General features: G+C 34.9%; 1 protein-coding gene across 3 annotated transcripts in view; it reads right to left on the minus strand.

The window, feature by feature from the left end:
• Positions 1-25,678, minus strand: part of LOC142334555 (calpain-B-like) — a 199,209-nt gene that overhangs the window by 106,958 nt on the left and 66,573 nt on the right. For 2 of the 3 annotated variants that reach the window (XM_075382676.1, XM_075382675.1), the window contains 2 exons: positions 20,130-20,362; positions 14,496-15,672 (listed from right to left, as the gene is read on the minus strand). The exons of the other annotated variant lie outside the window; for it this stretch is intronic. In XM_075382676.1, coding sequence (XP_075238791.1) covers positions 14,695-15,672; positions 20,130-20,362 — 1,211 coding nt within the window. In that variant the 3' untranslated portion in view covers positions 14,496-14,694. Of the gene's footprint in view, positions 1-14,495; positions 15,673-20,129; positions 20,363-25,678 lie in introns of those variants that run through there. 3 annotated transcript variants of the gene reach the window in all.

Here is a 25,678-nt window from a genome sequence, read left to right on the forward strand (position 1 = left end):
TTTAAAGGATTCGAAAATTTCAAATAACCAAATTACAAAATTTTTAGAAAAAGTTCAACAAATTTTGAATAGCAAAATCATTTCGCTCAGTTGAACGAAAAAAAAATAATAAAGGTAGCAAAAATCTACATTGAAATCAACAAGAACTTTTTTTAAATAGTTTTGCATTACCAAGGTATACACCTCAAAAAACAGTTCTGGAGAGCATTTCCAGTTTACAAAAGACTACTAGGTCGATTGAGCTTAACAAATGTCGATTGAAGTCCTGTTTAAAAAGCTCATAAACGGACAAAAAATCAAGAAAAACAAGAAGAAACGGCGACAAGCAAAAACAAAAGACAAAAATCTTGAAACCAGCAAAAAAAGAACGATCTCCTACAGTTTCTAAGTTTATGTCTTCAGAACCAACATAGCCGCGCTAAATCTACGCACGAACTAAGCAGCAATTACAAAGGAATTAATGACCACTTGAATTTTTATATGACCAGTTACAAACAAAAAAATGACAGATAAAAAGTTGAACAGCAGCAAATTTTACTGATGCCGAAGTCTTAAAAACAAAATTATCTTGCCACAATAAAGTAAAACAAAATTTTCCAGTCCAATAAAACCCGGCTGCACAGAGACAAATATTGGCCACAACGGCAAATAATTGAGAAAAAAAAATTAAAGTACATGCAATTCGTTTTAGATAACAAAATTTTAAAAAGTAGATGAAACAAATTTTGAAAATATCTTTTAAAACTATATGGAAAATTGAAATTACCAAAATTACAAAAATTTTGTATAGTCCTTGAACAAATTTTGAACAGCAAAAAACTGCAAAATGACATCGCTCAGTTGACCGAAAGAAAAATAACTAGAAAAGTCGCAAAAATCTACATTGAAACTAATAGAAGAAAAAACAAGTATCAACTATTGCGTGTAAGCCCTACAGAATATAGTAATAGGAAAAGATTAAATGGTGAAGAAAATGAAAACAATTTGTAAAAAAGTATATTTTTCGGTAGCTTGAAGATCAATTATGCAAAAAAAACTTTGAAGCCTGGTCGGTTACCATTTGTTTTCACGCAATCGAAGTTTAACGTCTTTCATTTTGGCCTTTTTATAAAATTCACTATTGAACTTTTCAGAAAAGCACACAAATTCCATCTAAAAATAGCGATAGACTGCCAAATAGGACAGTGATCTAGAGTGGCCTCTCTTAAAAAACGGAAACAAATCTTAATTGATTAACTTAATAAGCCGCAGCCTAGTTATTAGGAGCCTTCTTTATAAATAAATCTACCTCAATTGGCCTTAGTTTTAGGTCAATTGAAGCAAATGCGTCCACAAATGACGTCAAGCATATGAAACCGGCTGAAAAGCGGCATGAATGTAATCCATTCCACTCACAAGCTTTTCGGCGTGAAAAATGTAAAAGTGATAACTTCAGGGCCAATAAAAAAGCAGGACAAGTCCTAAACGATAACTCAAATTTTGAACGAAACGAAACAATATCTCAAAGTCTTTGGGAATTTAATTCAAAAAACCATTTAGAGAGGACGCCCAAAGGAAACATAGCTGGCAGATTGCGAGACAAAAGCTCCGATTGTAAGAAAATGTACCACAAAATGACTGGGAAATGACTGGGAAAATCAATTTCCATAAAAAGAAAGTGCATCAAACTATTGAAAATCATTGAATTGTAAAAAAATATAGCTTGCAGATTGCCAAAAAAAATGTAGATCTTCAGTTTCAAAACAAAAATAGACCGAAGGACAAATTTGGCTTCTCTTTATAAATTGTAGTGATGTTATATTTTGTTTAAGAAAATGTATACCTCATTGCTCCTTCCATTAGCTGCTCTCACATACAACCTTCAATTAGAGTAACACACATTCAGTTGACCGTGTCCTATAATTGAAGTAAAAGAAAAATTGCACTAACGAATAAAAACAGGTGATTCAAAATCACTGCCGTAAATCTTGACGAAATAAACAGCACGAGAAGTCCTGACCTACAGATCAAAAAAATCTTTAATGATTAAACGAACAACTTACACCTAGAATGGACTATGAATTGATTGAAAACACTACCTACACTCAGATCAAAAAACGGAAAAACAGTAAAAAAAAAACGCAATTGCTGCAAGTGAACAAAAAACCGAGTTGCCGCTTGTTTGAACACCTTACTCTACTTCTCACTCTACTCTGAAATCAGCGAAAAAAATTTCACATCAAAAACCACCTTTTCAATCCCACTTCATGATTCGGCGTGAAAAAATCATCACATCAATTGGCCATCAAAAATCATAAAAATCTGTGAACAGATCTTTTAAATTTGGTGGCCTGAATAAAAAGAGGTTCTATGGTCTAACTCATCAAGTACCATGGTCAAACTCATTACTAACAACCAACTCTTTATATTTTCCTAACTAACAATCCAAACATAGCTGACAGATTGACAGAAAATAGCCGCAATAGCTTCGTAGATCTGCAATCTCAAAAAGATAGTGAAAGACAAAATACTTTTTTCATTAAATGTTGACTGAATCTTAATGCTGCTAAATAACTTAATGATGCTTCTATTAGCTGCTCTTAAGTAGCCTTCAATTAGAGTGACATACGCTCGCTTGACCTTATCTCTTTGAATTAAATTTTTAAAAAGTCAGTTTTAGAGTGAGGAAGTCATTTTTGAGGGAGGTAAGTCACGCGTGACCAAAAACTTAATCACGCGAATGAACAAAAAAACTCGCTCCAATAAGTGTGAAAAATGACGTCACGCACGCAATTCAGTTTAAATTGCATGAACGAATGAACAAAAGTGGATGTGACGTCATATGGTCGTAAAAAATCTTGACGACGAAATGAAAAACATAGCAGGACAAGTCCTGACGTACAATTCCAAGAAATTGCATTGACCAGACAAAAAGTAGACCTAAAATACCGGACAGGAACAAGTTAGAACAACACAACAGTGAGACAGTCAAGTTCAACCTCTCTCTCTCTCCCTCTCTCTCTCTCTCTCTCTCTCCCTCTTTCTCCCTCTCTCTCTCTCTCTCTCTCTCTCTCTCTCTCTCTCTCTCTCTCGCTCTCTCTCTCTCTCTCTCTCTCTCTCTCTCTCTTTCTCTCCCTGATCTCGCACGAGACGACGATACTGGGCGAACACAGGGAATTGGAGCAAGGTCTGAAAATCATAAAAGAGGTGAAGAAACGCTTTGAGGAACGAAACAACGACGACAAAGAACACGTGCTCATGACATCAAACTCAGCCGACGAGGTAAGAATTCTGGGGAGCTGGCCAGGGCCAACGGCAGCCCTTAAACAGAGAAAGAAGAAGGCTGGTATGCTATTGTCACGGTGCAGAGCTCAACTACTGGGAAGTACACTACCAAGGACAAAGCAGGCGCAAATTGTTCAAACCTGTGTGGAAAGCGGTATATTGTTTGACTGCGCTAGCCGGCCATGGTACAACAATGAAATAAAGTCATTGCAGTCCTGGATGGATAGAATCTACCGCTATAATTGGAACACAAAGAAGTCACCTCCACTCATCCAAATGGAACAAGAAAGGAAAAATATGCAGGACATCCGAAACATCCTAAATGTCAAATTGATCAGGTGGAATGTGGAGAAACGAACCCTGAAAAGAATAGGACACGTGCTACGAATGGATAGTCAGAGACCAACGAAGATTGCAGTCCTGGGATGGTTGACAGAGCTATAAAAGTGGCCGCAAACCCGCGGTATAAAACGGAAGACGCTTCTCCACTGGCAGAAACTTTTGAAAGAAGCCAGAGTAAACGAAAGAATGACACATTTACAAGAATACGAATAAAGAAGAGCACATTTCCAGTGACAACCCTACACTCCAGAGAAACCAGACGCCTTCCGCAGTTTCACTTGAGTGCGAAGTTTGCGGAAACGAGATGCGGGAGAAAATTGAAAACGGAAAGTGCACTTCGCAACAATGAGAAAAGCTGCTTATCCAAAAGCCCCACCGGAAAAATCCAGAAGAGAAAGACCCGAGTATACAAAGCGAAGTATGTCCCGTGTGTATACTGCGAAGTAGCCCAATCAGCAACGAATATGGCCCGACACGTGCGAAGCTGTCATGAAAGGAAGAGGGCATCCCATCACGCAGGAGGCGAATGCCAAGAAGAAGACGCAGGACAAGTCCTGACGTACAATTTAAAGAATTTACATTGACTAGACAAAAACATAGACCTAGAACGGGCTGCAATTGAATTGGAAAAACCATTTCTAAAAAATCAGATAAAAAAAACAGAAAATCATATGTCAAAATGCCGCATGAGAACAAAACACCACTAGCAAAAAAGAAAAATTTGGTTCAAGTAAAAAAAAACTAGGCCTAGAATGAACTATGAATAGATTGGGAAAACCATTTAAAAAACATCCGATCCAAAAAAAAATAAAAAAAAAACAGTAAAAATCAAAGTGAAATTGCCGCATGTGAACAAAAAACCACCAGCGAGAAAGCGAATTTTTGTTCAAACACCGTTTTCTCACTACTTTGAAATTAGGGCGAAAAAAATTCACGTCGCAAAAACCGCACTCGCTTTTTTGCTCCACTTCCTGTTTCGGCGTGACCATAATCACTACTCCAATTTGACTTCAAAAATCATGAAAATGTGTGAACAGATCTTAAAAGACAGCGCCCCAATACAATTCAAATTCTTTGAATTGTAAAAAACCAAGAGAAGGCCACTAATAGTCCCAGCTATTGCTGTGCGGCTATTAATAATCAAATCTTAAATTATTTCAGATAGACATACATAGAAGAAATCCATATTGAACATAATGTCATAGGGTGGTCTGAAGATAGAGTCGAAAATGCCGTCTCCACCAGTGTCTACTCTGCTCATCAAAACACCACCAGAGCTAGATGAAGCAGCAGCAGAGGATGAGCGGTAGAAACGAACGCCAGTAGCACCACTTGTAGAAGTTGATAGGGAAGATGAAGCGGAGGAGAGAGAAACAGCACCAGCGGTCGTGGCTGGTTCGGATGACACTGCAGTTGCAGACGTACCAAAGGGAACTCGTCGACCAGTCACTGAGAGCCCCAAACCCTGTCGACTCGAAATTGCGCCTTAAATTAGAATACGTTTCTTATGACAATTTAAACTGTTGCTTACCAAAACAGTGCACCCAAAATAAAAACTTTTCGGAACTGCATTCGGAAATTCAAAAACCCTCAACTTCAATTACAAAACAGCAAAGGCAACAAGCATAACCACTTAGCATCGTACAAATATCTTTAAATCAACTCAGGAAGTAATTGAAAACTAAGCCTCGGGGGGGGGGGGGGGCAAGTTTTGGTATAAGCTTTATTAGCGAACTGCAAATTGCGACCAAAATCTAGGAGTGTTCAGAAAAAACACTAAACGCCTGAATTATATACAATACGCAAAGAAACCACATCCATTAAACTCATCAATTGTCTTTGAATAATAATGTTGTTAAATGCGTTGTGTACCCGCATACCCCAATAGCCAAAAATTGAAGTTAATTAAATTTTCTCACTTTATATCTTAACATATTTTTAGCAATTTTCGTTAACTTTTGTCCGTGGGGAAGACTTCTTCTTGGAAGCCCTCCCTTCTTAGCGTTCCGTTGATGCACTTGCAGCGCCAACTATAACGAAAATACCTCAAATAGAAGAGTTGGGATTTATGAATCTAAGCAACCATTCAGTGATCATACATGGTTCTTACTAATCATTGCATATATCATATATGGAACCATATATGTTCTTTGTATAATTAAATAAAATGTTAATCCCGGGAATGCTAAGAATGTTAATACTAAGAATTCGTTGGCTCAAAAACATTAAACATGACCAATTAACGTCGGGCGAATTGCTCTCAAACGACCGGTGAGCGATTGGCTTCGTCAGTAGCTAGCAACGCTTTATTGAGGCTAGCTTTAGCTTGATTCGACTCTAGTTTTCTAGCCTTGTCAGTAAATAAATCAAATAAAAAACTGATATTTTAAAAATTTGCAAAATTTAAAAGAAAAGCTTCCACATTTTGCAGTGAAAATGTTCAAAACAATTTTTGTCTTTAAAGTTATGCCAAGTAACCCATCTGCAAGACTTGAAAAGCTTCGTTGGCCAGTAATGATCGTTAAATTCAGAAGAGGACAGAAATATTCAAAAATTTCGAAAACAATGGCAAATTTTAAGAAAATCTTGCTAAAATTCGAGATTTTAAAAACTTCAAAACCATTTCATTGTCTCAAGAGACTATCCAGCATCCCTATTTAAACAGTTTTAAATAGTTTCACTGGCTCATAAAGATCCATAACTTTGAACATTATAATAATTTTCCGAAAATTTTTATCATAATAATTAAATTCTATCACAAAAATGCTTAAGCTGGAGTCATTAAAATATTGATAACCATTCCATTAACTCCAGAATCTATGCGACAGCTTGTTATCAAACATTGGAGGAGGTCCCTAGGACCCTGGTGCCGGGAAAATGATAAAAAATTCAAAAAGATTCAAAAAAACTTGTAAAAATTGCAAATATTTTTTAAAAACTGCGGATATTAAAATCTCGAAAAACATTCCATGACATCTAGAAGCCATGCGGCGGGGAACAGCGCGGTGTGGGGTGGGGAAAATAGTGGGGGTGAACAGTGGGGGTGTCTTCGACCTCTAAGAACCACCCTTCTCCAAAACAGTTTGAGCTGAAATAGAGCTGAAAGGCTCTAAGAGCACTTAATGCCCGCTGGGCGCTACCAATCGCATAAAAAAGACCGACAGGACTATTATAATTGATACAAACTTCGTTTGAGAGCAATTAAAAAATTAGTCAACGTCAAAGGATCCTTAGGTATTATTTAACCGCTTTGGAAGCCTTCATTCCCATAGACCTCAAAAACTTATACTTGTAAGCAGCTTGCCAGCCTACAATAATGAAACCCAGCTTGGAATGTTGGAGCCCTTAGAAAGGAAACAGAGCTACACCAATACAAGCTTTTCATCCTTACCTACGTGCCGTCTTGCGTTCACTGCAGAGACAACTTCGCTTCTATCGACTGTTTCAACATCAATCACATCTGCTGACTCTTGATTTAGTGCATCTACAGAAGCTGACAGTGCTTGGGCCCCTTCATTATTTGCCCCGGATGTCTCAGATATAAACTGGTTACCACTGGTGTGATTATTGATGTAGAAACTTACAGCAGAGTCTAAGTTGTAATTGTGGTTGGACAGAGTAGTAATTGCTTCCGATTCTGTAGCACCTAAAAGCGTACTGTTGAAGGTCATCAATTTAATCAAATGAAAAAGTACAACTTGCTCTTTTGTACAAACAGCTTTTCACTCTTCTGGTGAAAAATAACATATAACGAAAAATGAAAACTTTTTATATGAATAACTTTAGATGAGATAGCATAAACTCAATATTTAAATGAAACAATTCGAAACCTGTAATTTCTTGGAACTGATCAACAAGGTCCATGACAGTCCACTTCACGCGGCCATTCAACTACCTGAAAATAAAAATGATGTGTTTCCCAGAAGACTGCTCACGATTTGCCTGCTGCATCAATTTCACAACAAGCGTCAGAAAACCAATATAGTTGGCTCAATTATATTAACCTCTGCACAAGTCAAAATACTTCAGAAGTTTTGCCATGTATTAGGTTGCAGTTAACAGGTGTTTGTCCCCAGCTAAAAAAGTCAAGCAAAGCAACTCAACAAATTTTAAAACACAGCAAGACAAGTCCTGAAGTACAATTCAAAGCATTGAATTAACTGAGGACCAGCCAATCAACATTTTTCCAGCAACGTCAAATTATGATAGTAATCGAAGAACATGATCTTATATGCACAAATTAAACAACAATCTAAGAAACAAATAAAAAATTTCTTCCAAAAACTAGTTTTATGGGAAAAATAAATAAAAACAACGCTTTTTATAAACATTGATACATGTCGTCATTAAAAAGAGTGCACAACACAACAAACTTGTGGAAATCAATAACAGACAACGCAAAAATGACAAAATATACTTTTCACAAATTAGTGGCGTCAAAGTATGAAACACCAAAAATCTATAATCACAGCATAATCAACTTTAGAAGTCATAAATCAACCATTAGCAGTTCTTTTAGGCAATAAGGGACAAAAATAACGCCAAATAAACGCAACGATCAAAAATTCACCAAAAAAAATTGAAAAACTGTTCCTTTCTCAATGAAAACGGTAGCTCAAGGTTGAACCCGATAAATTGACAACATTTACGCCGTACTAGAATGCTAATAAGAACAGTTATTTCTGAGACTAAGTAGCATTAGCACAAGAAAAGTGGCATTAGCTAATGCCTCAATAGTAACAGATGACGATTGTCTATAATGGGATTAACATATAAAACAATAAAAAAGCGACCAAAAATCGCAATGACTTTACTAAACAACAATTTATTTCAACGTCATAGAAAGCATTGGCAAAGCAATGAAACAATACATTCAATTATTAAAGCTTGATTAGCAACCGATGCTTGATCTGACTATCAAACAGATTGCGAAATGACAACGAAGAGTACAACAAATACAAGCAAAACTCGAAAATTCGCCAATAGTTTTCGAAAATGATTTGAATCAATGTCATGAATAACATTAACTGAAAACTCAACCCAATAATCAGATTCAACTAAGCCTCAACAGCAAACCATGCAAACTGCCATTTCAGAGAATAAGCGAGAACCGAACAAAAAGAATTTCACAGCTCGGCAAGAGCCAAAAAATCAATTATTAAGGCGAATAATAAACAGAACGCAAAGAACTAAAACAACGCGCAAAACTAAAAAGCAACTGATATTTTATCATAACAAGGTCTAAGTCATATAAACCATTAGCTTCCCTTTAGTGAATTTAAAAATTACAACTGTATTATTGGAACACATATATGTCCCTTCTGAAACCATTAGTTAAAACATTGCCAAGTCAAACGCCAAAAAAATTCTTTCAACACAAAAATTTGTTTTAACACCAATGTCCCCACTCAACTTTAGAGGTAGTTCGACTATGTAAAAGCCGAAAACGTAAAAAAAGACAGCGCACCAATACAATCCAAATCTTCTGTTTTGTTTTGAAGTGCTCAAGTTACGTCACACAAACTACACTTTCACCACGGAAGGAACGAAAGCATGATTACTGCCTTTGAGACAATTGAGCATAACACTGTACAAAATGTTAGATGAAAATACAAAAACCACAAAAAACCAGAATTAGACTTGACCTAAACTTGGACAAATTTATGATTATATAAGAGAGCGAACAAAAAGGAATCGAACTCCAAAAAAAACCGTGCTAAAACCATACAGCAGAAAACACACTTTCAAAAATTAAAAGTCAAAAACCTTTTGAATATGTTCCAAACAAATCGAAGACAAATGCAATAGCCAGAGTTCAAGCTTTGGAAGACATATTGCAAGAAAGATTTATTTTCAATTTTGTTCCATCCCTTCAAATGATCTTGGGGGGCTAGGAACCATGCAATTTTGGCCGCTAGGTCGATTTTGGCCGATCGTTAAGTCGCTATGGGCAGATTAATCTCTTTCACAAAGATAAAAAGAATGGGAGCACTGTGAAGATTCCAAGATAAATTTTGGGGCTCAATACATGTCTTTGGAAATTTTTAAAGGTTTGACTTCCACAATTTTTTGCTTTTCACGCTTCAAATACGCCAAAAACTAAGATATGAAAAAAAAATCGAAATTCATCGCAATAAAATGTTCGCATAATGAAATATAGAAAGCATAACCTACTATCCTCAAAGTGATTGCTCACGAACAGTAGGCACGAGTTTGACTTTGCTTGAAGCGAGCTTCAGCCCAGGAAAGCCAGCTGCACTGGTGAGGGATGCTGCAGAAAAAAATCAGGATGGGGTCTATACCTTCAGAAAATCAATATGATCCTTTGCAACCATGAAGTTGTTTCCCCAGCAGCTTCAGTGAACCGATCTCTTTGAGCTAACGAACGCTAAGAGCTACACAAACGGTCAAGCTACAAAATTTTATAAAAAAGACAAACGACACCAATATATGCTTCAATATTCCTTTGAGAGCAATTAAACCATCTATTCTACTTTCATTGTAGCTTTACAGAAATACTCACAAGAGTTTTCATAAAAACATTTTCATAGCTTTAGAATATAAGGTCTCCACTCTGGCCTTACAAACTTAGGAGCCTTCTTATCATTTTCAAAACCATATGTCATCAAGTTAAACAATATTGTATTACACCCTACAGTCGTTTTTAGCTAGGGCTGACCAGCTTATAATTAAAATATAATTAATTTTTAAGATAATTTAGAAAATAATTGTTCTATAGAAATCTGAGCAAAACTTTTAAAATTAGCATGTGTGTTTGAAGTTAGTGTTTTAAAACAAGGCAATTTTGTTGACTTTTTGTACTTTTTAAAAATATGTCTGCCACCAAATAACCTTCAGACTTGCCTAAAAGCGGCACACAAGTGACCTGCAACAACATTAGCAGTATCAGAAAGTCAATACGCTGATAGTTTACGAAGAAACAGCCCATCTGCTAGCTCCAAATTACAAGCAGACAGGCAAATCTCCAAAGACCGGAAACTCCATTAACAAGTTTTAAACGGTTTTTTTTCTGACAAAATTGAAATATTGGTCGGTTTTACAACATCGATTTTAAAATGGCCTGTTTCGATTTTTTAAAATTGGAACGCTCAACAACAATCGTACAGGTGTCAGAAGTAGAAGGCTCCGTAGTTAATTAACAGTAGAGCAAAACTTAAAAAATAAGCCCAAAGCCAACACAGGTGCCAGATAGATTTTGCAGAACAAATTCTGTTAGCAGAAACTTGTTCTTCTGAGACTCTCGCTCTTAGTCCATCAATCTCTCGATCAATCTGTTTAATAGTCACAGAGACTCTCTCGATCTTAGTTTGATCAAAGAACTATTAATTTACATCAACAACTTCCTTACTTTTAGAGCAAAAGATTGAATGGAGAAAAAGTCAATACGGTACGCTATCTGCAGAAAAAAACCAAAAAATTCTTTGAACAAAACGTTCTCAGATTCTGACTATCTACTTAAACAAACCTTGCACAAAGGTTTGAACTGAACCAAAAACTACGAAAAAGACAGTTTTTACCTTTTTCGTGTCCTCGAGCACGAAAACTATCTGATCTCGTATGCAAAAAAAACTGCTAAAAACTTTGAATTGTCCAGTCAGCTCATAATTCATTGACAGCAAATTGAAAGAATAAAAAATTTCATTTAACTTATCATCGCAGCAAATTTGAGTAGAATATAAAAAGTGTTGAAAACAAACTTGTTCATCTTAACTTGTTAAATAAGTGTTGATCTTAAAAATGGCAAAAGTGGAAAAAAAAATTTCAATACTTTCTTTTTTACATTTAAAACTTAGAAAAAATTTTTAAAAGCTCCGTTCTGATTTCTGCCGAAACTAGCCCTAGTTGGCAATTAGGGTATTACGAGTAAAGGAAACAAAGCCAATCAGTAAAATCGATTTCAGAAAATCGATTTTAGAAAATTAAATTCAAAGACAAAAATTAAATGAAAAAATTGGTAGTCTAAGTGAAAACCAATCTTCATAAAATTTTAAAATCTCACTTAAGTACTGATGCTAAAAACAGTGCTAGAACTTAAGAATGATGGGCAATATGCTTAATGCAGAATTCGTACGATCTCAAAAATAAATTTCGGAAAAACTGAAAGTTTCATAAATGCAAGAAACAGGAGCTGCAGAAAGAAAGCAAATTAACATAACCTACTAAACGTCAGAAGAATTGCTCTCGAACGACTAGTGGGAGCTCTAATCAATTGCAGCCTGCTTCAGTTAAGGGGGGAGGGAGGGAGGTAGGGAGAGCCTAAATGGGACTAAGAAGTTCAATAGTGGCCTTCAAATAACCACATCAGAGGTTAACATATACCACTATTAATATTTAAAGTTAGAACTGGCACCAGTTTTGGCGCACTTTCCATTTGACTTTCAGTATTAAATTGCCGCTAATAGAATTCAGCTACTTGAAATTGTGATTGAGAGAGAATTTTAGATCACGCGAAACGCAAAAAAGTCAAGGGCGTAAAAGTCACTCGAAAAGTCAAAATTGTCAAGCGAAAATTTTGCATAAAAAAGACACACGTTTACAATAATTGCTATGAATTTCGTTCAAGAGCAATTAATAACCAATTAGAAAAACTATCCACTGCATTATCTGGCGAATTCAGAATTATTTCAACAGCATGATTTGAATTGATTCCAAGAACAATTCAAACTTCAGTACTTTAGGTTATGATCAACAAATGAGACGGCGTAATTTGAAAAGAAATTTTGTCAAGACTAACTAAAAAATATGCATTAACTTTTTCCATCATTTATTAGCAAATCAAATAACCAAATCCTAAAAACTCCTTAGGAAAGGTAACCATGCAGAGCTTGTTTTTCGAGAGAAAAATTACACCTTAACAATTTTTTTGAATTGTTACTATTTCTATTGAGAATATTTAAAAAGCCACTATCAAATTGCTCATAGCAAAAGCTGCCCTCCGCAGATAACAACGGGAGTTAAAGTTTACTATATTCTATTATTTAGTCTAAGGAGCACTCCGTCTACATGCAAAATGTACACCAAAACCTGATGCAAATTAAGATCTAAGTGAAAATATGAAGCTGCACAAAGTTATGTTAATTATACTGCAAAAATATAAATTTTGCTAGGAAGTCAATTCGTGACAAATTGGCCAATGTGACGCGATATCTAGCTTCATCCGAGAAACATTATAAAAGGTAGGGTGAAACAAAGGAGACCTCTAAGGAGCTCAAAAAACTTTCTCAGCGACAAAATTTATTTAATGCTCTCTCCGACAGAAAATCTCAATTAAAAATCATAATTAAAAATCTTTTCCTAACTTTTAAGTAAAGAACAAGAAACTCTTTAACTACGCTTTTATTTTTTAAATCATTTCTCCCAATTTTGGTCAAGCGTCTAAAAAATAGTCTAAAGCTATTCTTAGGAAGCCAGGCCAGATATACAAAATTTCACGCGTGCAAATGAACTTAATAACCTAGCCAGTAGAAGCCAGAATAGCTGCTAAATAGACTTGCGTGCCGTATAATATAGAAACAGATATATTTTGCAGTTGAAAATTTTTTGGCGCCCGCTCAAAAACATATGTACAAACATTCATCGATACTTTTAAAAAGCTTGTTAAAATTCATTCCACAGAAGCCCTTTTATTATGGACCTTTATTACACACGAGTCCATTGACCTTAAACTTATTAAACTTAAGATCAAAAGTGCAAAAGTCATTTTATAGAGTGAGTTTAGTCACGTATGATCAAAATCTAATAACGCAAAGGATCTAAAGACCTTTGCAAGAGAGAGTAAGAAAAGATGTTAGGCAGAAACGCCGTTAGTGAGAGGAAGAATTCATTCAGAAAACTTGAGCTTTCAGTTTTGCTGTGTGAACACAGGTAAAACAAAAAAAAAGAGCGACAGCCGATGAAACAAAGAAACATAGCCAGAAGAATTTCGAAACCAACTCGAAGCTTCGCAACTTCACAAAAACCCGTACTTACAGCCGAAACCAATACCTTTCGTCTGAAAACAGTAACCTTTTACCTCAACATTTCTTTTGAAACGGATAAAGCAAGAGCAAATAAATTTACGGTTCTTAGGAGAATACTAGAACAATAAAAGCTAGAATGTAGACATTATGGACACATTGTAAAAATATAAAGAAAAAGAAAAATTTTTGAAAGATAAAACTAAATGGAAAAAAATCAAAAACTAAATGGAGAACGGGATGAGTGGAGGGGCCGAAATGATTAAGAACCGCCTTTTTTTATATATGCTATATAATCTTATAGGAAACAGATTTTTCTCGAAACATTAAGCACTGTAATCAACTTCCAACCACCAAAGAACAACCACGTTTCTCTGAAGATTATAGAGAAATACAATAAAGGCAAAAGCGAAAATAACATTGTTGGGCAAAAAGTACCATCAGTATGGTCTGAAACTGTCTAACCTGTTTCTACTAAGCAAATAACTGCCGAGGCAAATGCCAAACTTAGTTTAAAAATTCATGCATTTAGGAATGGTATCTGCCCGTACATTAAAAAAGGCAGAACTAAACGGAGAAAAATAAAATAGTTTTCATGGTTTAACATTAAAATGATGCGGATAATCAAAAGACATACATCGCTGCAACGAGAAGTAAACTACACCTTTGATATTTCTGGGCGCATCATCAAAATACATTTTCGAAAATTTGAACGATGAAGCTACCCTTCGAGGTTCAGTGTCGTGAAAAACTGAAGAATTCGGCGATTTTCAAAAATATCTTGAAAATAAAACGCCCATTTTTGTCTGTAATTTATGTCTCTCAGAATGTATTTCAGAGCCAATGATGTCAGAAAACAAGACTCATTTTGGGTTGCGCGCTCTCAGTAAAATAAATCTCTCAGTAAAAAGATCAACATATAAAATAAATTACAATTAACTTTGAAGGATAATATCTAGCTAGTCAAGACAAGCTGCACCCAGAGGCCTGGAAAACTAAATTGAGCGACCTCTTGTTCGCTAATAAAAATGATATTTCACGTTTAAACACCAAACACCAATAAAGCATTTGAGAGAACAAATAATCTCAAACATGAATTTTATCCAACTACTTAAGCATCAGCCGGCCCGAGAGCGGACACGTTGACAGATCGCTGAACCGTTATTTCTCTAAGACTGTTCGCTGATTGTGTTCTTCTATGATGCTGCGATCTTGAAACCATTCCTGTACGACCAGTACACAGCAGTCCCTCAGTGCCCAATCGTAGGTGACTGCTGACTGTGTACAATCCGGGAGTTGCCGTTTCAGTTCTAGTCCCAGGTTGACCAGACAAGTCACCTCTCAATCTGTCGTCTTCAGCTTGCATGGTGCCTGATCGCATATGCACATCGAGTTCTGCGTGATCGCTTATCTCCCCTGTCACACGACCGTTGCCTGGACTATTTGTGCCAGCAATTGAGACTCCTCCCCTGACAGGACTTCTCGGAGATCCTGTCTGAATGAAATTAAGAAGACGGACCAAAAGCGAGACGATCAGGCTTTGAATTGGATATAATGCCAAGTTGCTTGGAACTGTTTGATTTCGAGCTGTAGAATTTCTTAAATCAACACGCGATACATTCGGATTTTCCTCGTTAACACTATTTGTTTGTCTAATTTCAACACCATTTGAAGGGTCAACTTGGGCTCTTGATATCCCAATGGGTGTGATCACCGGAAGCTGCGACCTGTTTTGCAAAATTTGAACATGGTTGTTGTTAGTTGCGATTCCATTTCGAGCAGGGATCAGCTCTTCCAACAGGTGTTCGATATACTCAAGACTGGTGGGATCCATTAATGAGGGGTTCGTTAAATGGGGATTCAGTGGAGCACCTGGTTCGTTGAAATTATCTGAGCCTTGTCCGCGTGGAGCACTCGCAGCTAACTGTTCTTGAGTGGGCTGGTTCGACTGTGGCCCGTTCGGCCCTGGTCCACTAATTTGTTGACGGCTGCTTCCATTCTGGTGAACCATGTTCTGCCCGTGGAGCATAGCTGTGCGATTCAGAACTGCAGGCAGTTCGTAATGGTGGAAAAAATACAGCATTGAATGCTAAAACAAATTTTATCTTCAATTTCATCACAGAATATCGTTACTTAAGAAGACTACCGTATCAGGCAATGCGTATTACGTCGATCCAACGCGTATATTAATTTGTTTCATCAAAGACCGTGGCAAACCAAAAGAGAACAGCACTTTATCAATTAGACTTTAATTATTCAAATTACCCGAAAGGCCTAATCCATAAAAAGCTGGTACTTGAATGTTGATTAATGAAAAAGATTTTTCAGTGCTCAGGGAATGATTCAACGTTCAAGAAACAATAATGTCCTTTTCCATTCACGTTGGCAATACATGTGAGCAGATAAACCCATAGCTAGAGAAACAACTGCATTCAAAATGAACAAGAATTAAATTTCCTGTTAAATGACTATTAAAAAATAACATTGAATTCCGAGCCAGAATCGAATAAAAATTATAATTCAAAACTCGGTAGAGTAAATGTTTACAGCATTTGCATATGATTAATGAAATAAAAACAAAAACAAGAGCGCTCGTTAATGTGCGTTTGCACATCATGTCCCGACCCGAGCTCATCTACATTTTTGACTTAATTGTCAACCAAATGGAGATAATTAAAAATCGAATTCAAACAAATCGTAACACATCCAAACTAATAATTGAATTCCATAAAGCTATGACTCATTAGAACGCTCATGAGATCTGCCATTAATAAGAAAAGAGAAAAAAACAAACAAAAACAACATATCCGGCAGATTGCAGGAAAAGAGCCGCGAAAGACGCTTGTGACCTTCCATGAATTGAAACAACTAAAGAAATAAGATAAACAGATCGATCACCAGTCCTTTAATAGACCACTAGAAGTTTTGGGTTAATTTCGGACTGTCAGTTTTATGACACATAAAGTCTATAAGGAAAAAGCCCTAAAAGAGCTTTTTCAAATTCGACATTTGAAATCAAAAACTCAACACTAACATTCAAGAAAAAAGGCATATAAACTAGATGTACTACTTCGATGCACACTATCGATTTTCAACTAGTAATGTTCATAAAATTCAAAGTTCTATAAATGAGTTCAGAAGTCATTTTTTAGTGATGTAAGTCACGCAATTGACCTAAAAGCAGAAATGACGTCACGTACAATTTTTATCTGCAACGCAGTAGGTCTCTGAATTCAATGAAAAAGTCAATTCCAAGAAACCAGATCAAAAGAATCATCGATGGAGACGACGAATTAAAAAAAACACGGTGTCCCCAATAACAGCCGCTATCGCTTCGCGGCTATAAAAACAACAAAACCATTTTTACGGCAAAATCTCGGTATCTAAATTTAAAAGCAGCTAGTAAAAACGTCAAATTACAATTAGATAAAAACTTAGCAACACAAATTTACTTTTTCTTACCTACAAAGAAGATGGGATTTTTCTTTAACCAGACTAGGTAAGAAGTTGATCGAAATAAAAAAAAAGAGGTGAAATTCAAAAAACCATCAACATTTTTTAAACCAAAAACTTCAAACTTCTTAAAAAACATTAGCTTTCAACAAAAAACTATTGATAAAACGACTAAAAGTCATTAAGAAACCAATGAGACCTGTTTTTGGTTAGACTAGGCCACAGAAACGGTCGTGCAGAATTACTAACAAAAAAGTAAACAACACAAATTATTGAAGTAATTTAAATCATCAGCTAATATGTGATTATGTGTTAAAATTTCAATTGTTATTATACTAAGTTAAAATTATACTGAAAGCTTAAAGTTGTTCACTTGGGCCCCATTTGAAAATCATTAGGTTCAGTTATTACACAAATGTGCAGAAGAAGAGAAAGCGAAAAATAAATAATGACCACCCAAAATATTAATGAAAACACATCTTGTCAAACAAACGACACATAAATTAAAACGGATTATAAAAAACACATTGAAGTTTGAATTGAAAGGAAGAGGATGAGACCTTTCATTAATGAGTTACAAGTTGACAAAAAGAACAGAAGTTTGAAAAAAAATATGAACTTTAAGACTATTAGCTATTTACTGACTGCATTGAATAAAATCATTCAAAAAATATTAATGAAAACACATCTTGTCAAACAAACGACACATAATTTAAAACGGAATATAAAAAACACGTTGAAGTTTGAATTGAAAGGAGGAGGATGGGACCTTTCATTAATGAGTTATAAGTTGACAAAAAGAACAGAAGTTTGAAAAAAAATATGAACCTTAATACTATTAGCTATTTACTGACTGCATTGAATAAAATCATTCAAAAAATAATTAAGAAGCTAAAGCGACCTGTCAGCATTTAGAAAAAATTACGACTACATAAAGAACAAAAAAAGCAGGCAAAAACAGCAAACTCAAAAAAAATTGAGAGAAAAGTGTCGAAGCCATTAACAAAAATCAACTTTTCTATCAACTTTTCTAGTAAAAACTTTTTTATTTTCAATTAAATTTTTAACAGCAATGGGATTCTTTTTATTGTAACGAAATGAATTCAAAAAGATCTACAAATATGTATAATATAATATGTATGCAAAAAATAATAAAATCACGAAATTTTTGAGAAAACCCTTAGTATCAAAGCGATTAAAAATTCAACAGCTTTCAAAGGAAATCTAAAATTACGCAAAGGTTTGCGTTGATGGGAAGGCAATGATATCTGTCATTCATATGGCATCAATAAGTCATTACAATAAGTCTCATGGTTATGAAAACGACAAAAAAAAATACAGGTGAAAACAAAGTTGATGTGTCGAAGTCATTAAAACCATAAGCTTTTCTCCCAAAAATTTTTCTTTGAACAATTGAACGTCTTCCTTAAGCCAATCGGAACTGTCAAGATTGGGATAACGTGAAAAAATTTCAAAAGGTAACAAAATTATCAAAAATATCTAAAATGAAAAAAAAATTGTAAAACTCGTGGCGTAGAAGTTATAAAACCAAAAGTTAAAAAACACCAATCAATTTAAAATTGGTTCAAGTAGAACGGAACGAAGCCCTGTCATTAGTGATACCGACTTACAGGTTCACAGAATATATTGTAGAGATCGGTTAATGTTCAAAAAAAAATTCGAAAAATGATATATGAAGTCTTAAAAGCCATTCGCCGTCTACTCAAAGAACTAGATAGGTTCACTTTATGCTCATTAGAAAGCCCATTACACTCATAATCAACGAGGACTATGCCATAGGACTTAAAAAATTATTATCACAAAAAAAAACAAAATATCATTAAAAATTATGAAAAGTCGAAGCGATTCCTTGAAAACTCGAAGCGAATCGAAAACATGATCGATTCCTTGAAAACGAACTATTTGTTCATTGGGCACCATTTGACTGTAGATGAGGGTTTCTCATTATCGGAACCTTGCTATTAAAAGTGACTAGTTTAAGTTACTTGAAAAAAAGTTTTAAACAGCTCTCAAATTTGAAATTTTTTTATATGTGAATTTTACACTATGAGACCAAAACTAGCTTTTTTTTATCGCCGTCCGTCTGTTAGGAACAAGAATTATTTCATTCTGTTGCGTAAAAAGTAATTTTGAATATATATAATTTTACAGAAAAAATCTTAATTTGAACAAAAATTACGCTAAAAGTGAACAAAATCATGCCAAATATCACATGTGCACACAACAGAAAACTTTAAACCTCGAAAACTCCTCGAAAAAAAACGAAATTAAAAAACATACCCGGCAGATTGCCGGAAAATAGCCGCCGTTGATTCCAATAAGCATGATTGGGATTGAAAGAATAGAAGATATTGAAAAAAAAGATTTTTGTACAAAAACATTTTTTAAGTCCGATTTATTTTGATGGCATTTCGTAGTTGAAGATAACGTACTTCTGTTTCTTAGAGAGAGGCTACAGGGGCTACTATCAATACCAATAAGCATTAGAGATGGTAACTAAGACTTATAGGAACGACGTTCAAATAGCGGGCATCTAAAATTGGGCTTTATGGGTTTATCCCGTTTCTACTTCTGACTTCAATTTTTTATACTGACTCTGTTCATTTTGAATTGCTTTGCTGAGCAACTGATGTTCAAAATCACTTTTAGCAGAATGAGAGAAGAGAGAAACTAGCCTAGAGAAGTCAAAAAGATATCACGCAAAATGTTGAAAAAGCGGCAAAATGAGGTAAAGCGAAAAATTTTTTTATTCGACGAAGTAAAAAAAAAAAAAATAGGAGCGCTATAATAGCCGGCTGAGAAGATGAGGCGGCTATTAAAAAGAATCTTTTTAATTTCGAATTCTACGCTGGAAGAGCTTTATAATGATACCACTCACATTTTTCTACGACGAATATATATTGATCGGCCAAAGTTGACTGAAAAAAAACCATTTGAGTATAAAGTTCCTTCCCCCACAAATGGGGTCGGAACAATTAATGTTACACTACCGAACGTATTAAAATTACATTAAATTAATCTCTCTTACGCATCTTTGATTACGATAGATGAGAGCAAACGAATAAACACAACCTGTATGAGGAGCCAAGATGCTACAAGAGCAAGTCCACTGTACTGTCCGTTGAAGCGATAGTGGTAAGCGTAGAACGCGAAGTGGTAGAGATAGAAGAAGCGGAGCCAATGTCTTTTGGTAATAGCTGTATGACAGCAGATGGCCTCGTACTGGTCCGCCACCCACACAATTATGATGATGTAGAAGGCTGTGGTCGAGTCACTGAAGAACTCTGACATGATCGCCTCGATTCCTGGAAACCAATAGACGAAGCTGATTTGAAGATTTCAGTTCCGTCCAACATTTTAAATTTACTACATAACATCGGATTCAAAATTTAATTTCAAAACATAGCCGGTAGATTACCGGAACAGAGCCGCGATAGACGCTTGTGGCCTTCCATGAATTGAAACAACTAAAGAAATCAGATAGACAGATCGACCACCGGTCCTACAATAGACCACTAGACTTTTTGCGTTAGATTCGGACTGTCAATTTTATGACACATACGGTCTTTAAGGAAAAAGCCCTATAAGAGCTTTTTCAAAATTGATATTCAAAATCAAAAACTCAAACCTAATACTCGAGAATTAGGGCATATAAGCTTGGCACTACTTAGATGCACACTATTGATCTTTAACTAGTAAATGTTCGCATAAGTGAGTTCAGAAGTCATCCTTGAGTGAGGTAAGTAACGCAAATGACCTAAAAACAGAAATGACGTCACCAGCACAAATTTTACCTGCAAAGCAGTAAAAGTTATTGAAAAAGTAAAATCCAAGAAGTCAGGTCGTAAAAAAAGATAGCAGGAAAAGACCTGAACAACAAACGGAATTGAATGAAAAACTTGATTTAGAAGTAATCTACCTGACACTTCTATAGAACAATGCCTGCTCAATTGAATAATGCCTGCCAAAAAAACTATCAAAAAAATCATCAAAAAGTTGAAACTACAACAATCAAACATACTAAACAAAAACACACTCATTGCTAAAACTCTTTTAAGCTTTTACCCCGAAGGCAAAATTTGATCCATTAAAAAACACCTATTTCGGAAATATATTTAAAACCAAATTCTGTCTCTGAAATCGGTCCAGTATTATATAAGAAAGACCAGAAAAAAAGTAATCGGACTTGGAACATTTTAACTTTACTACATATCGGATTCAAAATTTAATTTTAAAACACAGCCGGCAGATTGCCGTAAAATAGCCGCGATAGACGCTTGTGACCTTCCATGAATTGAAACAACTAAAGAAATAAGATAGACAGATCGACCACCAGACCTTTAAACTCAAGACTAATACTCAAGAATTAGGGAATAAAAGTCTGGCACAACTTAGATGCACACTATTGATCTTTAACTAATAAATGTTCACAAAATTTAAAGTTCCATAAGTGAGTTCAGAAGACATTTTTTTGGGTGAGGTAAGACGCAAATGACCTAAAACAGAAATAACGTCACGCACACAAATTTTACCTGCAAACCAGTATAAGTCACTAAAGCCATCAAAAACGTCAATTCCAAGAAGTCAGTTCGTAAAAAAAACATAGCACGAAAAGCCCTGGAAGAAAACCCAAAGAATTGAATAAAAAACTTGGAAGTACTCTACCTGACACTTCTATGGAACAATGCCTGCTCATTCGAACAATGCCTGCCAAAACACAAACAAAAAGTCATCAAAAAGTTGAGAAACTACAACAATCAAACAAACTAAACAAAAATGCTCTCGTTGCTAAAAATTGTAAGCTTTTACACCGAAGACAAAATTTTATCCATTAAAATATACCTATTTCAAATAAAAATTTAAAACCAAATTTTGTCTCTGAAAACGGTCCAGTATTATATATGAAAGACCTGAAAAAAATTATCGGACCTTGAACATTTTCATTTACTACATAACGGATTCAAAATTTAATTTCAAAACATAGCCGGCAGATTGCCAGAAAATAGCCGCGAAAGACGCTTGTGGCCTTCCATGAATTGGAACAACTAAAGAAATAAGATAGACAGATCGACCACTAGCCCCTTAACAGACGACTAGAAATTTTGTGTTAAATTTGGACTGTCAGTTTTATGACGAATACGGTCTATAAGTAAAAAGCCATAAGAGCTTTTAGAAAATAGATATTCAAAATCAAAAACTCAAGACTAATACTCAAAAGTTAGGCCATATAAGTTTGGCACTACTTAGATGCACACTATCGATCTTTAACTAGTAAATGATCAAAATTTAAAGTTCCACAGGCGAGTTCAGAAGTCATTTTTTTGAGTGAAGTCACGCAAATGACCTAAAACTATAGATGACGTCACGAACACAAATTTTTACCTGCAAAGCAGTATAAGTCACTGAAGTCATTGACAAAGTCAATTCCAAGAAGTCAGGTCGTAAAAAAACATAGCAGGAAAAACCCTGAACGACAACCCGTAGAATTGAATGAAAAACTTAGAAGTACCCTACCTGACACTTCTATTGAAGAGTGTCTGCTCAATTGAACAATGCCTGCTAAAACACAAACAAAAATCATCTCAAAAAATAATAAAACAATCAAACAAACTAAACAAAAATACACCAATTGCTAAAACTGTTAAGCTTTTAACCCGAACGCAAAATTTGATCCATTAAAATATACTTATTTCAAAAATATATTTAAAACCAATTTTTGTCTCTAAAATCGGTCCAGTATTATATATGAAAGGACCTTGAATATTGATTAACTCAGAAAATAACGGAAAAAATAGAAATCAGTCACAAATTTTAAAGAAATGTTAGTTAAAATCGTGAAATTAATATCTCCAAAACTTTTTCTGTTTCTAGAGGATATCCAGTAACCCAATTCCAAGCCTAAAAAACTAATTGGGTCAAAGATCGATAAACTTTCAAATTTTAGCAAAAAATACTTTTCTATTAAAATGTTGAAAACCAATCCATTCCCCTAGCAACTATGTAATATTATACAATCAAATCCCGGAGAAAGTTTCCAGGCTACGGAGGCAAGAAAAACTGAATAAAAGAGAAATGATTAAAAAAAAATTGAAAAAATTGAAAATTTTATCAAAAATTTTAAAATTTTGAAATGTTAAAAAGTTGGAAACACTTTCGTTATCACTAACAACCATTCAGTAAACTTTTATCGGACCGTGGAATAGGTTTTTTTCTCTTGAGGCTTGACAGAAATCAAAAATTGACAACAAATTTAGGAAGACTTAAAACAAACTGCCAATTTTATTTTTAAAAAATTCTTAAACTCGAGACATTAAAAGGTTGAAAACGATTCCATTGTTACTACAAACTATGCTATTATTAAACCTTAAAGGAGATTCCCTGGCTCCTGCGGCACGAATATAACATAAAATTCAAAGCAGTTGAAAAAAATTGCTAAAATTAGGATAATTTCACGTGCTTGTAGTACCAAAACATATAGCTCATAAAATGGTCATAACAAGTATATTTGTCTCGCGAAAGACCTTCATCAACTTCAATCTAAGACTAATCAAACAAAAAACTCAAAAAAATCAACAATAAAACATGAAAAAACGCTTAATTTTGAACTCCTAAAAATGACATTTTAACCTTGAACTAGCAGGTCCGTAAAGGCTATCGGAAGGCATCTTATCTTGAAACTTTAACAATCGATAGTCTCATTGAAAACTTATTCGTGATAACTGGTGTACATGCATCCTTTTGTGAATTCAATGAATTTTTCTGCAAACTACTTTGAACATCAAAAAAATGGAGAGCCAAATATGTGAAAGACAAGTTTTAAGCGAATTGAGAGTAAAAAACGTTCTCACAGAGCATTAAAAATTCAAAACCGATAGGATGAGGTATAAAGAGGGAGAGAAATCGATAGCAGCAGCAATATACAATGAGTCGGAGAGCAAATAGATTTAAAAAAAACGAAAAAACCCAAAAGACAGAGAAAAAAGAAGGTTGAACGCAGAGAAGGAAAACAAAAAAAACGAGTCGGGGAGAAAACCAACGCGAACAAAAAGCGAAAAGGGGAGTTAAAGACAAGAGAAGGAAAACCCGAAAATGATGAGAGAGGAAAAAACAGAAAGAATACAATACAACAGAAACCACAAGAACATCAGGAACCAACCGTAAGAAAAACAATTGGAAACAAAAAATGAATCAAAAACAGACAAAAGAAAAAATGAAAAAAAAGAAAACAAACAAAAAAAGCAACCAAGAAAACAAAAAGAAAGAGTGAGAGAAAGGAGGAAAAAGGAAAGTGAACATGAGAAAGAAGAAAAACAGAAAAAAAACAAAAGCGATAGAATGAAAGAAAATGGAACAGCAAAAAGAAAGAAACCCAAATCATGAGAGAGAAAGTACGAGAACAGCGAGATTGTGACCAAGCGCAAAACAAAAGCAAAAATTTGAATGCAAAATAAAAAATACAGTTCGATAAAACACTTGAAGTGCATAAATAGAAGATCGCACAACAGAAATAAGATAGAGAAAGAAAAAGAAGGGAGGGAGAGATACAACAGTTCAAAGGAGATGAGAAAACAGGTCCTGGGTGAGACGAACTGCAGTTCTCAAAACGATGAATGTGCTAATGAGATCACGTCGGACGTGCCCAAAACGAGGAATGTGCCGATAAAAAGGAATCGTTGTCGAGCCTTTGCGAATGCTTTTACGAAGTCAACACGCACGGAACTGAGTTAAAGAGCTGACTAAGGCCACCAACAAAATTTTCCTTGAAAAAATAAAAGGAAAATTATATACCTATCATGTTTTGTAAGCAATAATTTATTAGTAACTGCCCCTAATATGAAAAAGTCCTCAACTGGGCTAAAAAATTTTTTATTTATTTCAAGACCCCAGTTTTGTCATATATAATTTTTTGGCACCTAAATTAGGTTATATCATTGTCAACTTTTGGGTCTTTTAAACTTCACAAATTTTGTTCGCTGAAATTCTTCTGTATCAAAAAAGTTTCGTACAGCGAAACTTTGGCAAAACAAATTTCCATCATCCACCTTTTAATCCTTGACGTTTTCGGTGAGCGACTTTTCCTTCACAAATATTCAAGACAACCTTTTTCATCAATAAATTTTTGACAATAACTACTAAAAACAAGTGTTTTTTTCGGTAAAAACTCTTTGTCTTGACACAATTTCGATCATTTACATTTTCAGTATCAGAAGCTTTTCGGCCACAGACCGTTCTCTGAAGAAGTTTTTGGTCACAGACCTGTTTCTGAACAACTAATCAGCCAATGATTTTTTCGACACTATTGTTCTTGTTTACTGAAACACCGATTATTGTCTTCTTCTTTAACAAAAGAACTTCGGCAACAGGCTTTTTCGCAAAGCTTTTTTCGGTAGATGACACGACCTCTTAGCAATATTTTGGGTCACTGACCTTTTGGCAACACTTTTCGGTTAATGACCTTTTTTGCAACATTTTTCGGTCAATGACCTTTTAGAAACATTAATTGATTAATGACCTTAAAGAACAATTTTTCGGTCGTTAACTCCAATTAGGCAACCGCTTAACCGTGCTCTTCGGTAGTACTGTTACAACATGCCGATCAGTAATGCCTCTAAAACATGCCG

The sequence above is a fragment of the Convolutriloba macropyga genome, chromosome 2, assembly GCF_964194025.1.
Source record: "Convolutriloba macropyga chromosome 2, txConMacr16.3, whole genome shotgun sequence".
In the NCBI taxonomy this organism is placed as follows: Eukaryota; Metazoa; Xenacoelomorpha; order Acoela; family Convolutidae; genus Convolutriloba; species Convolutriloba macropyga.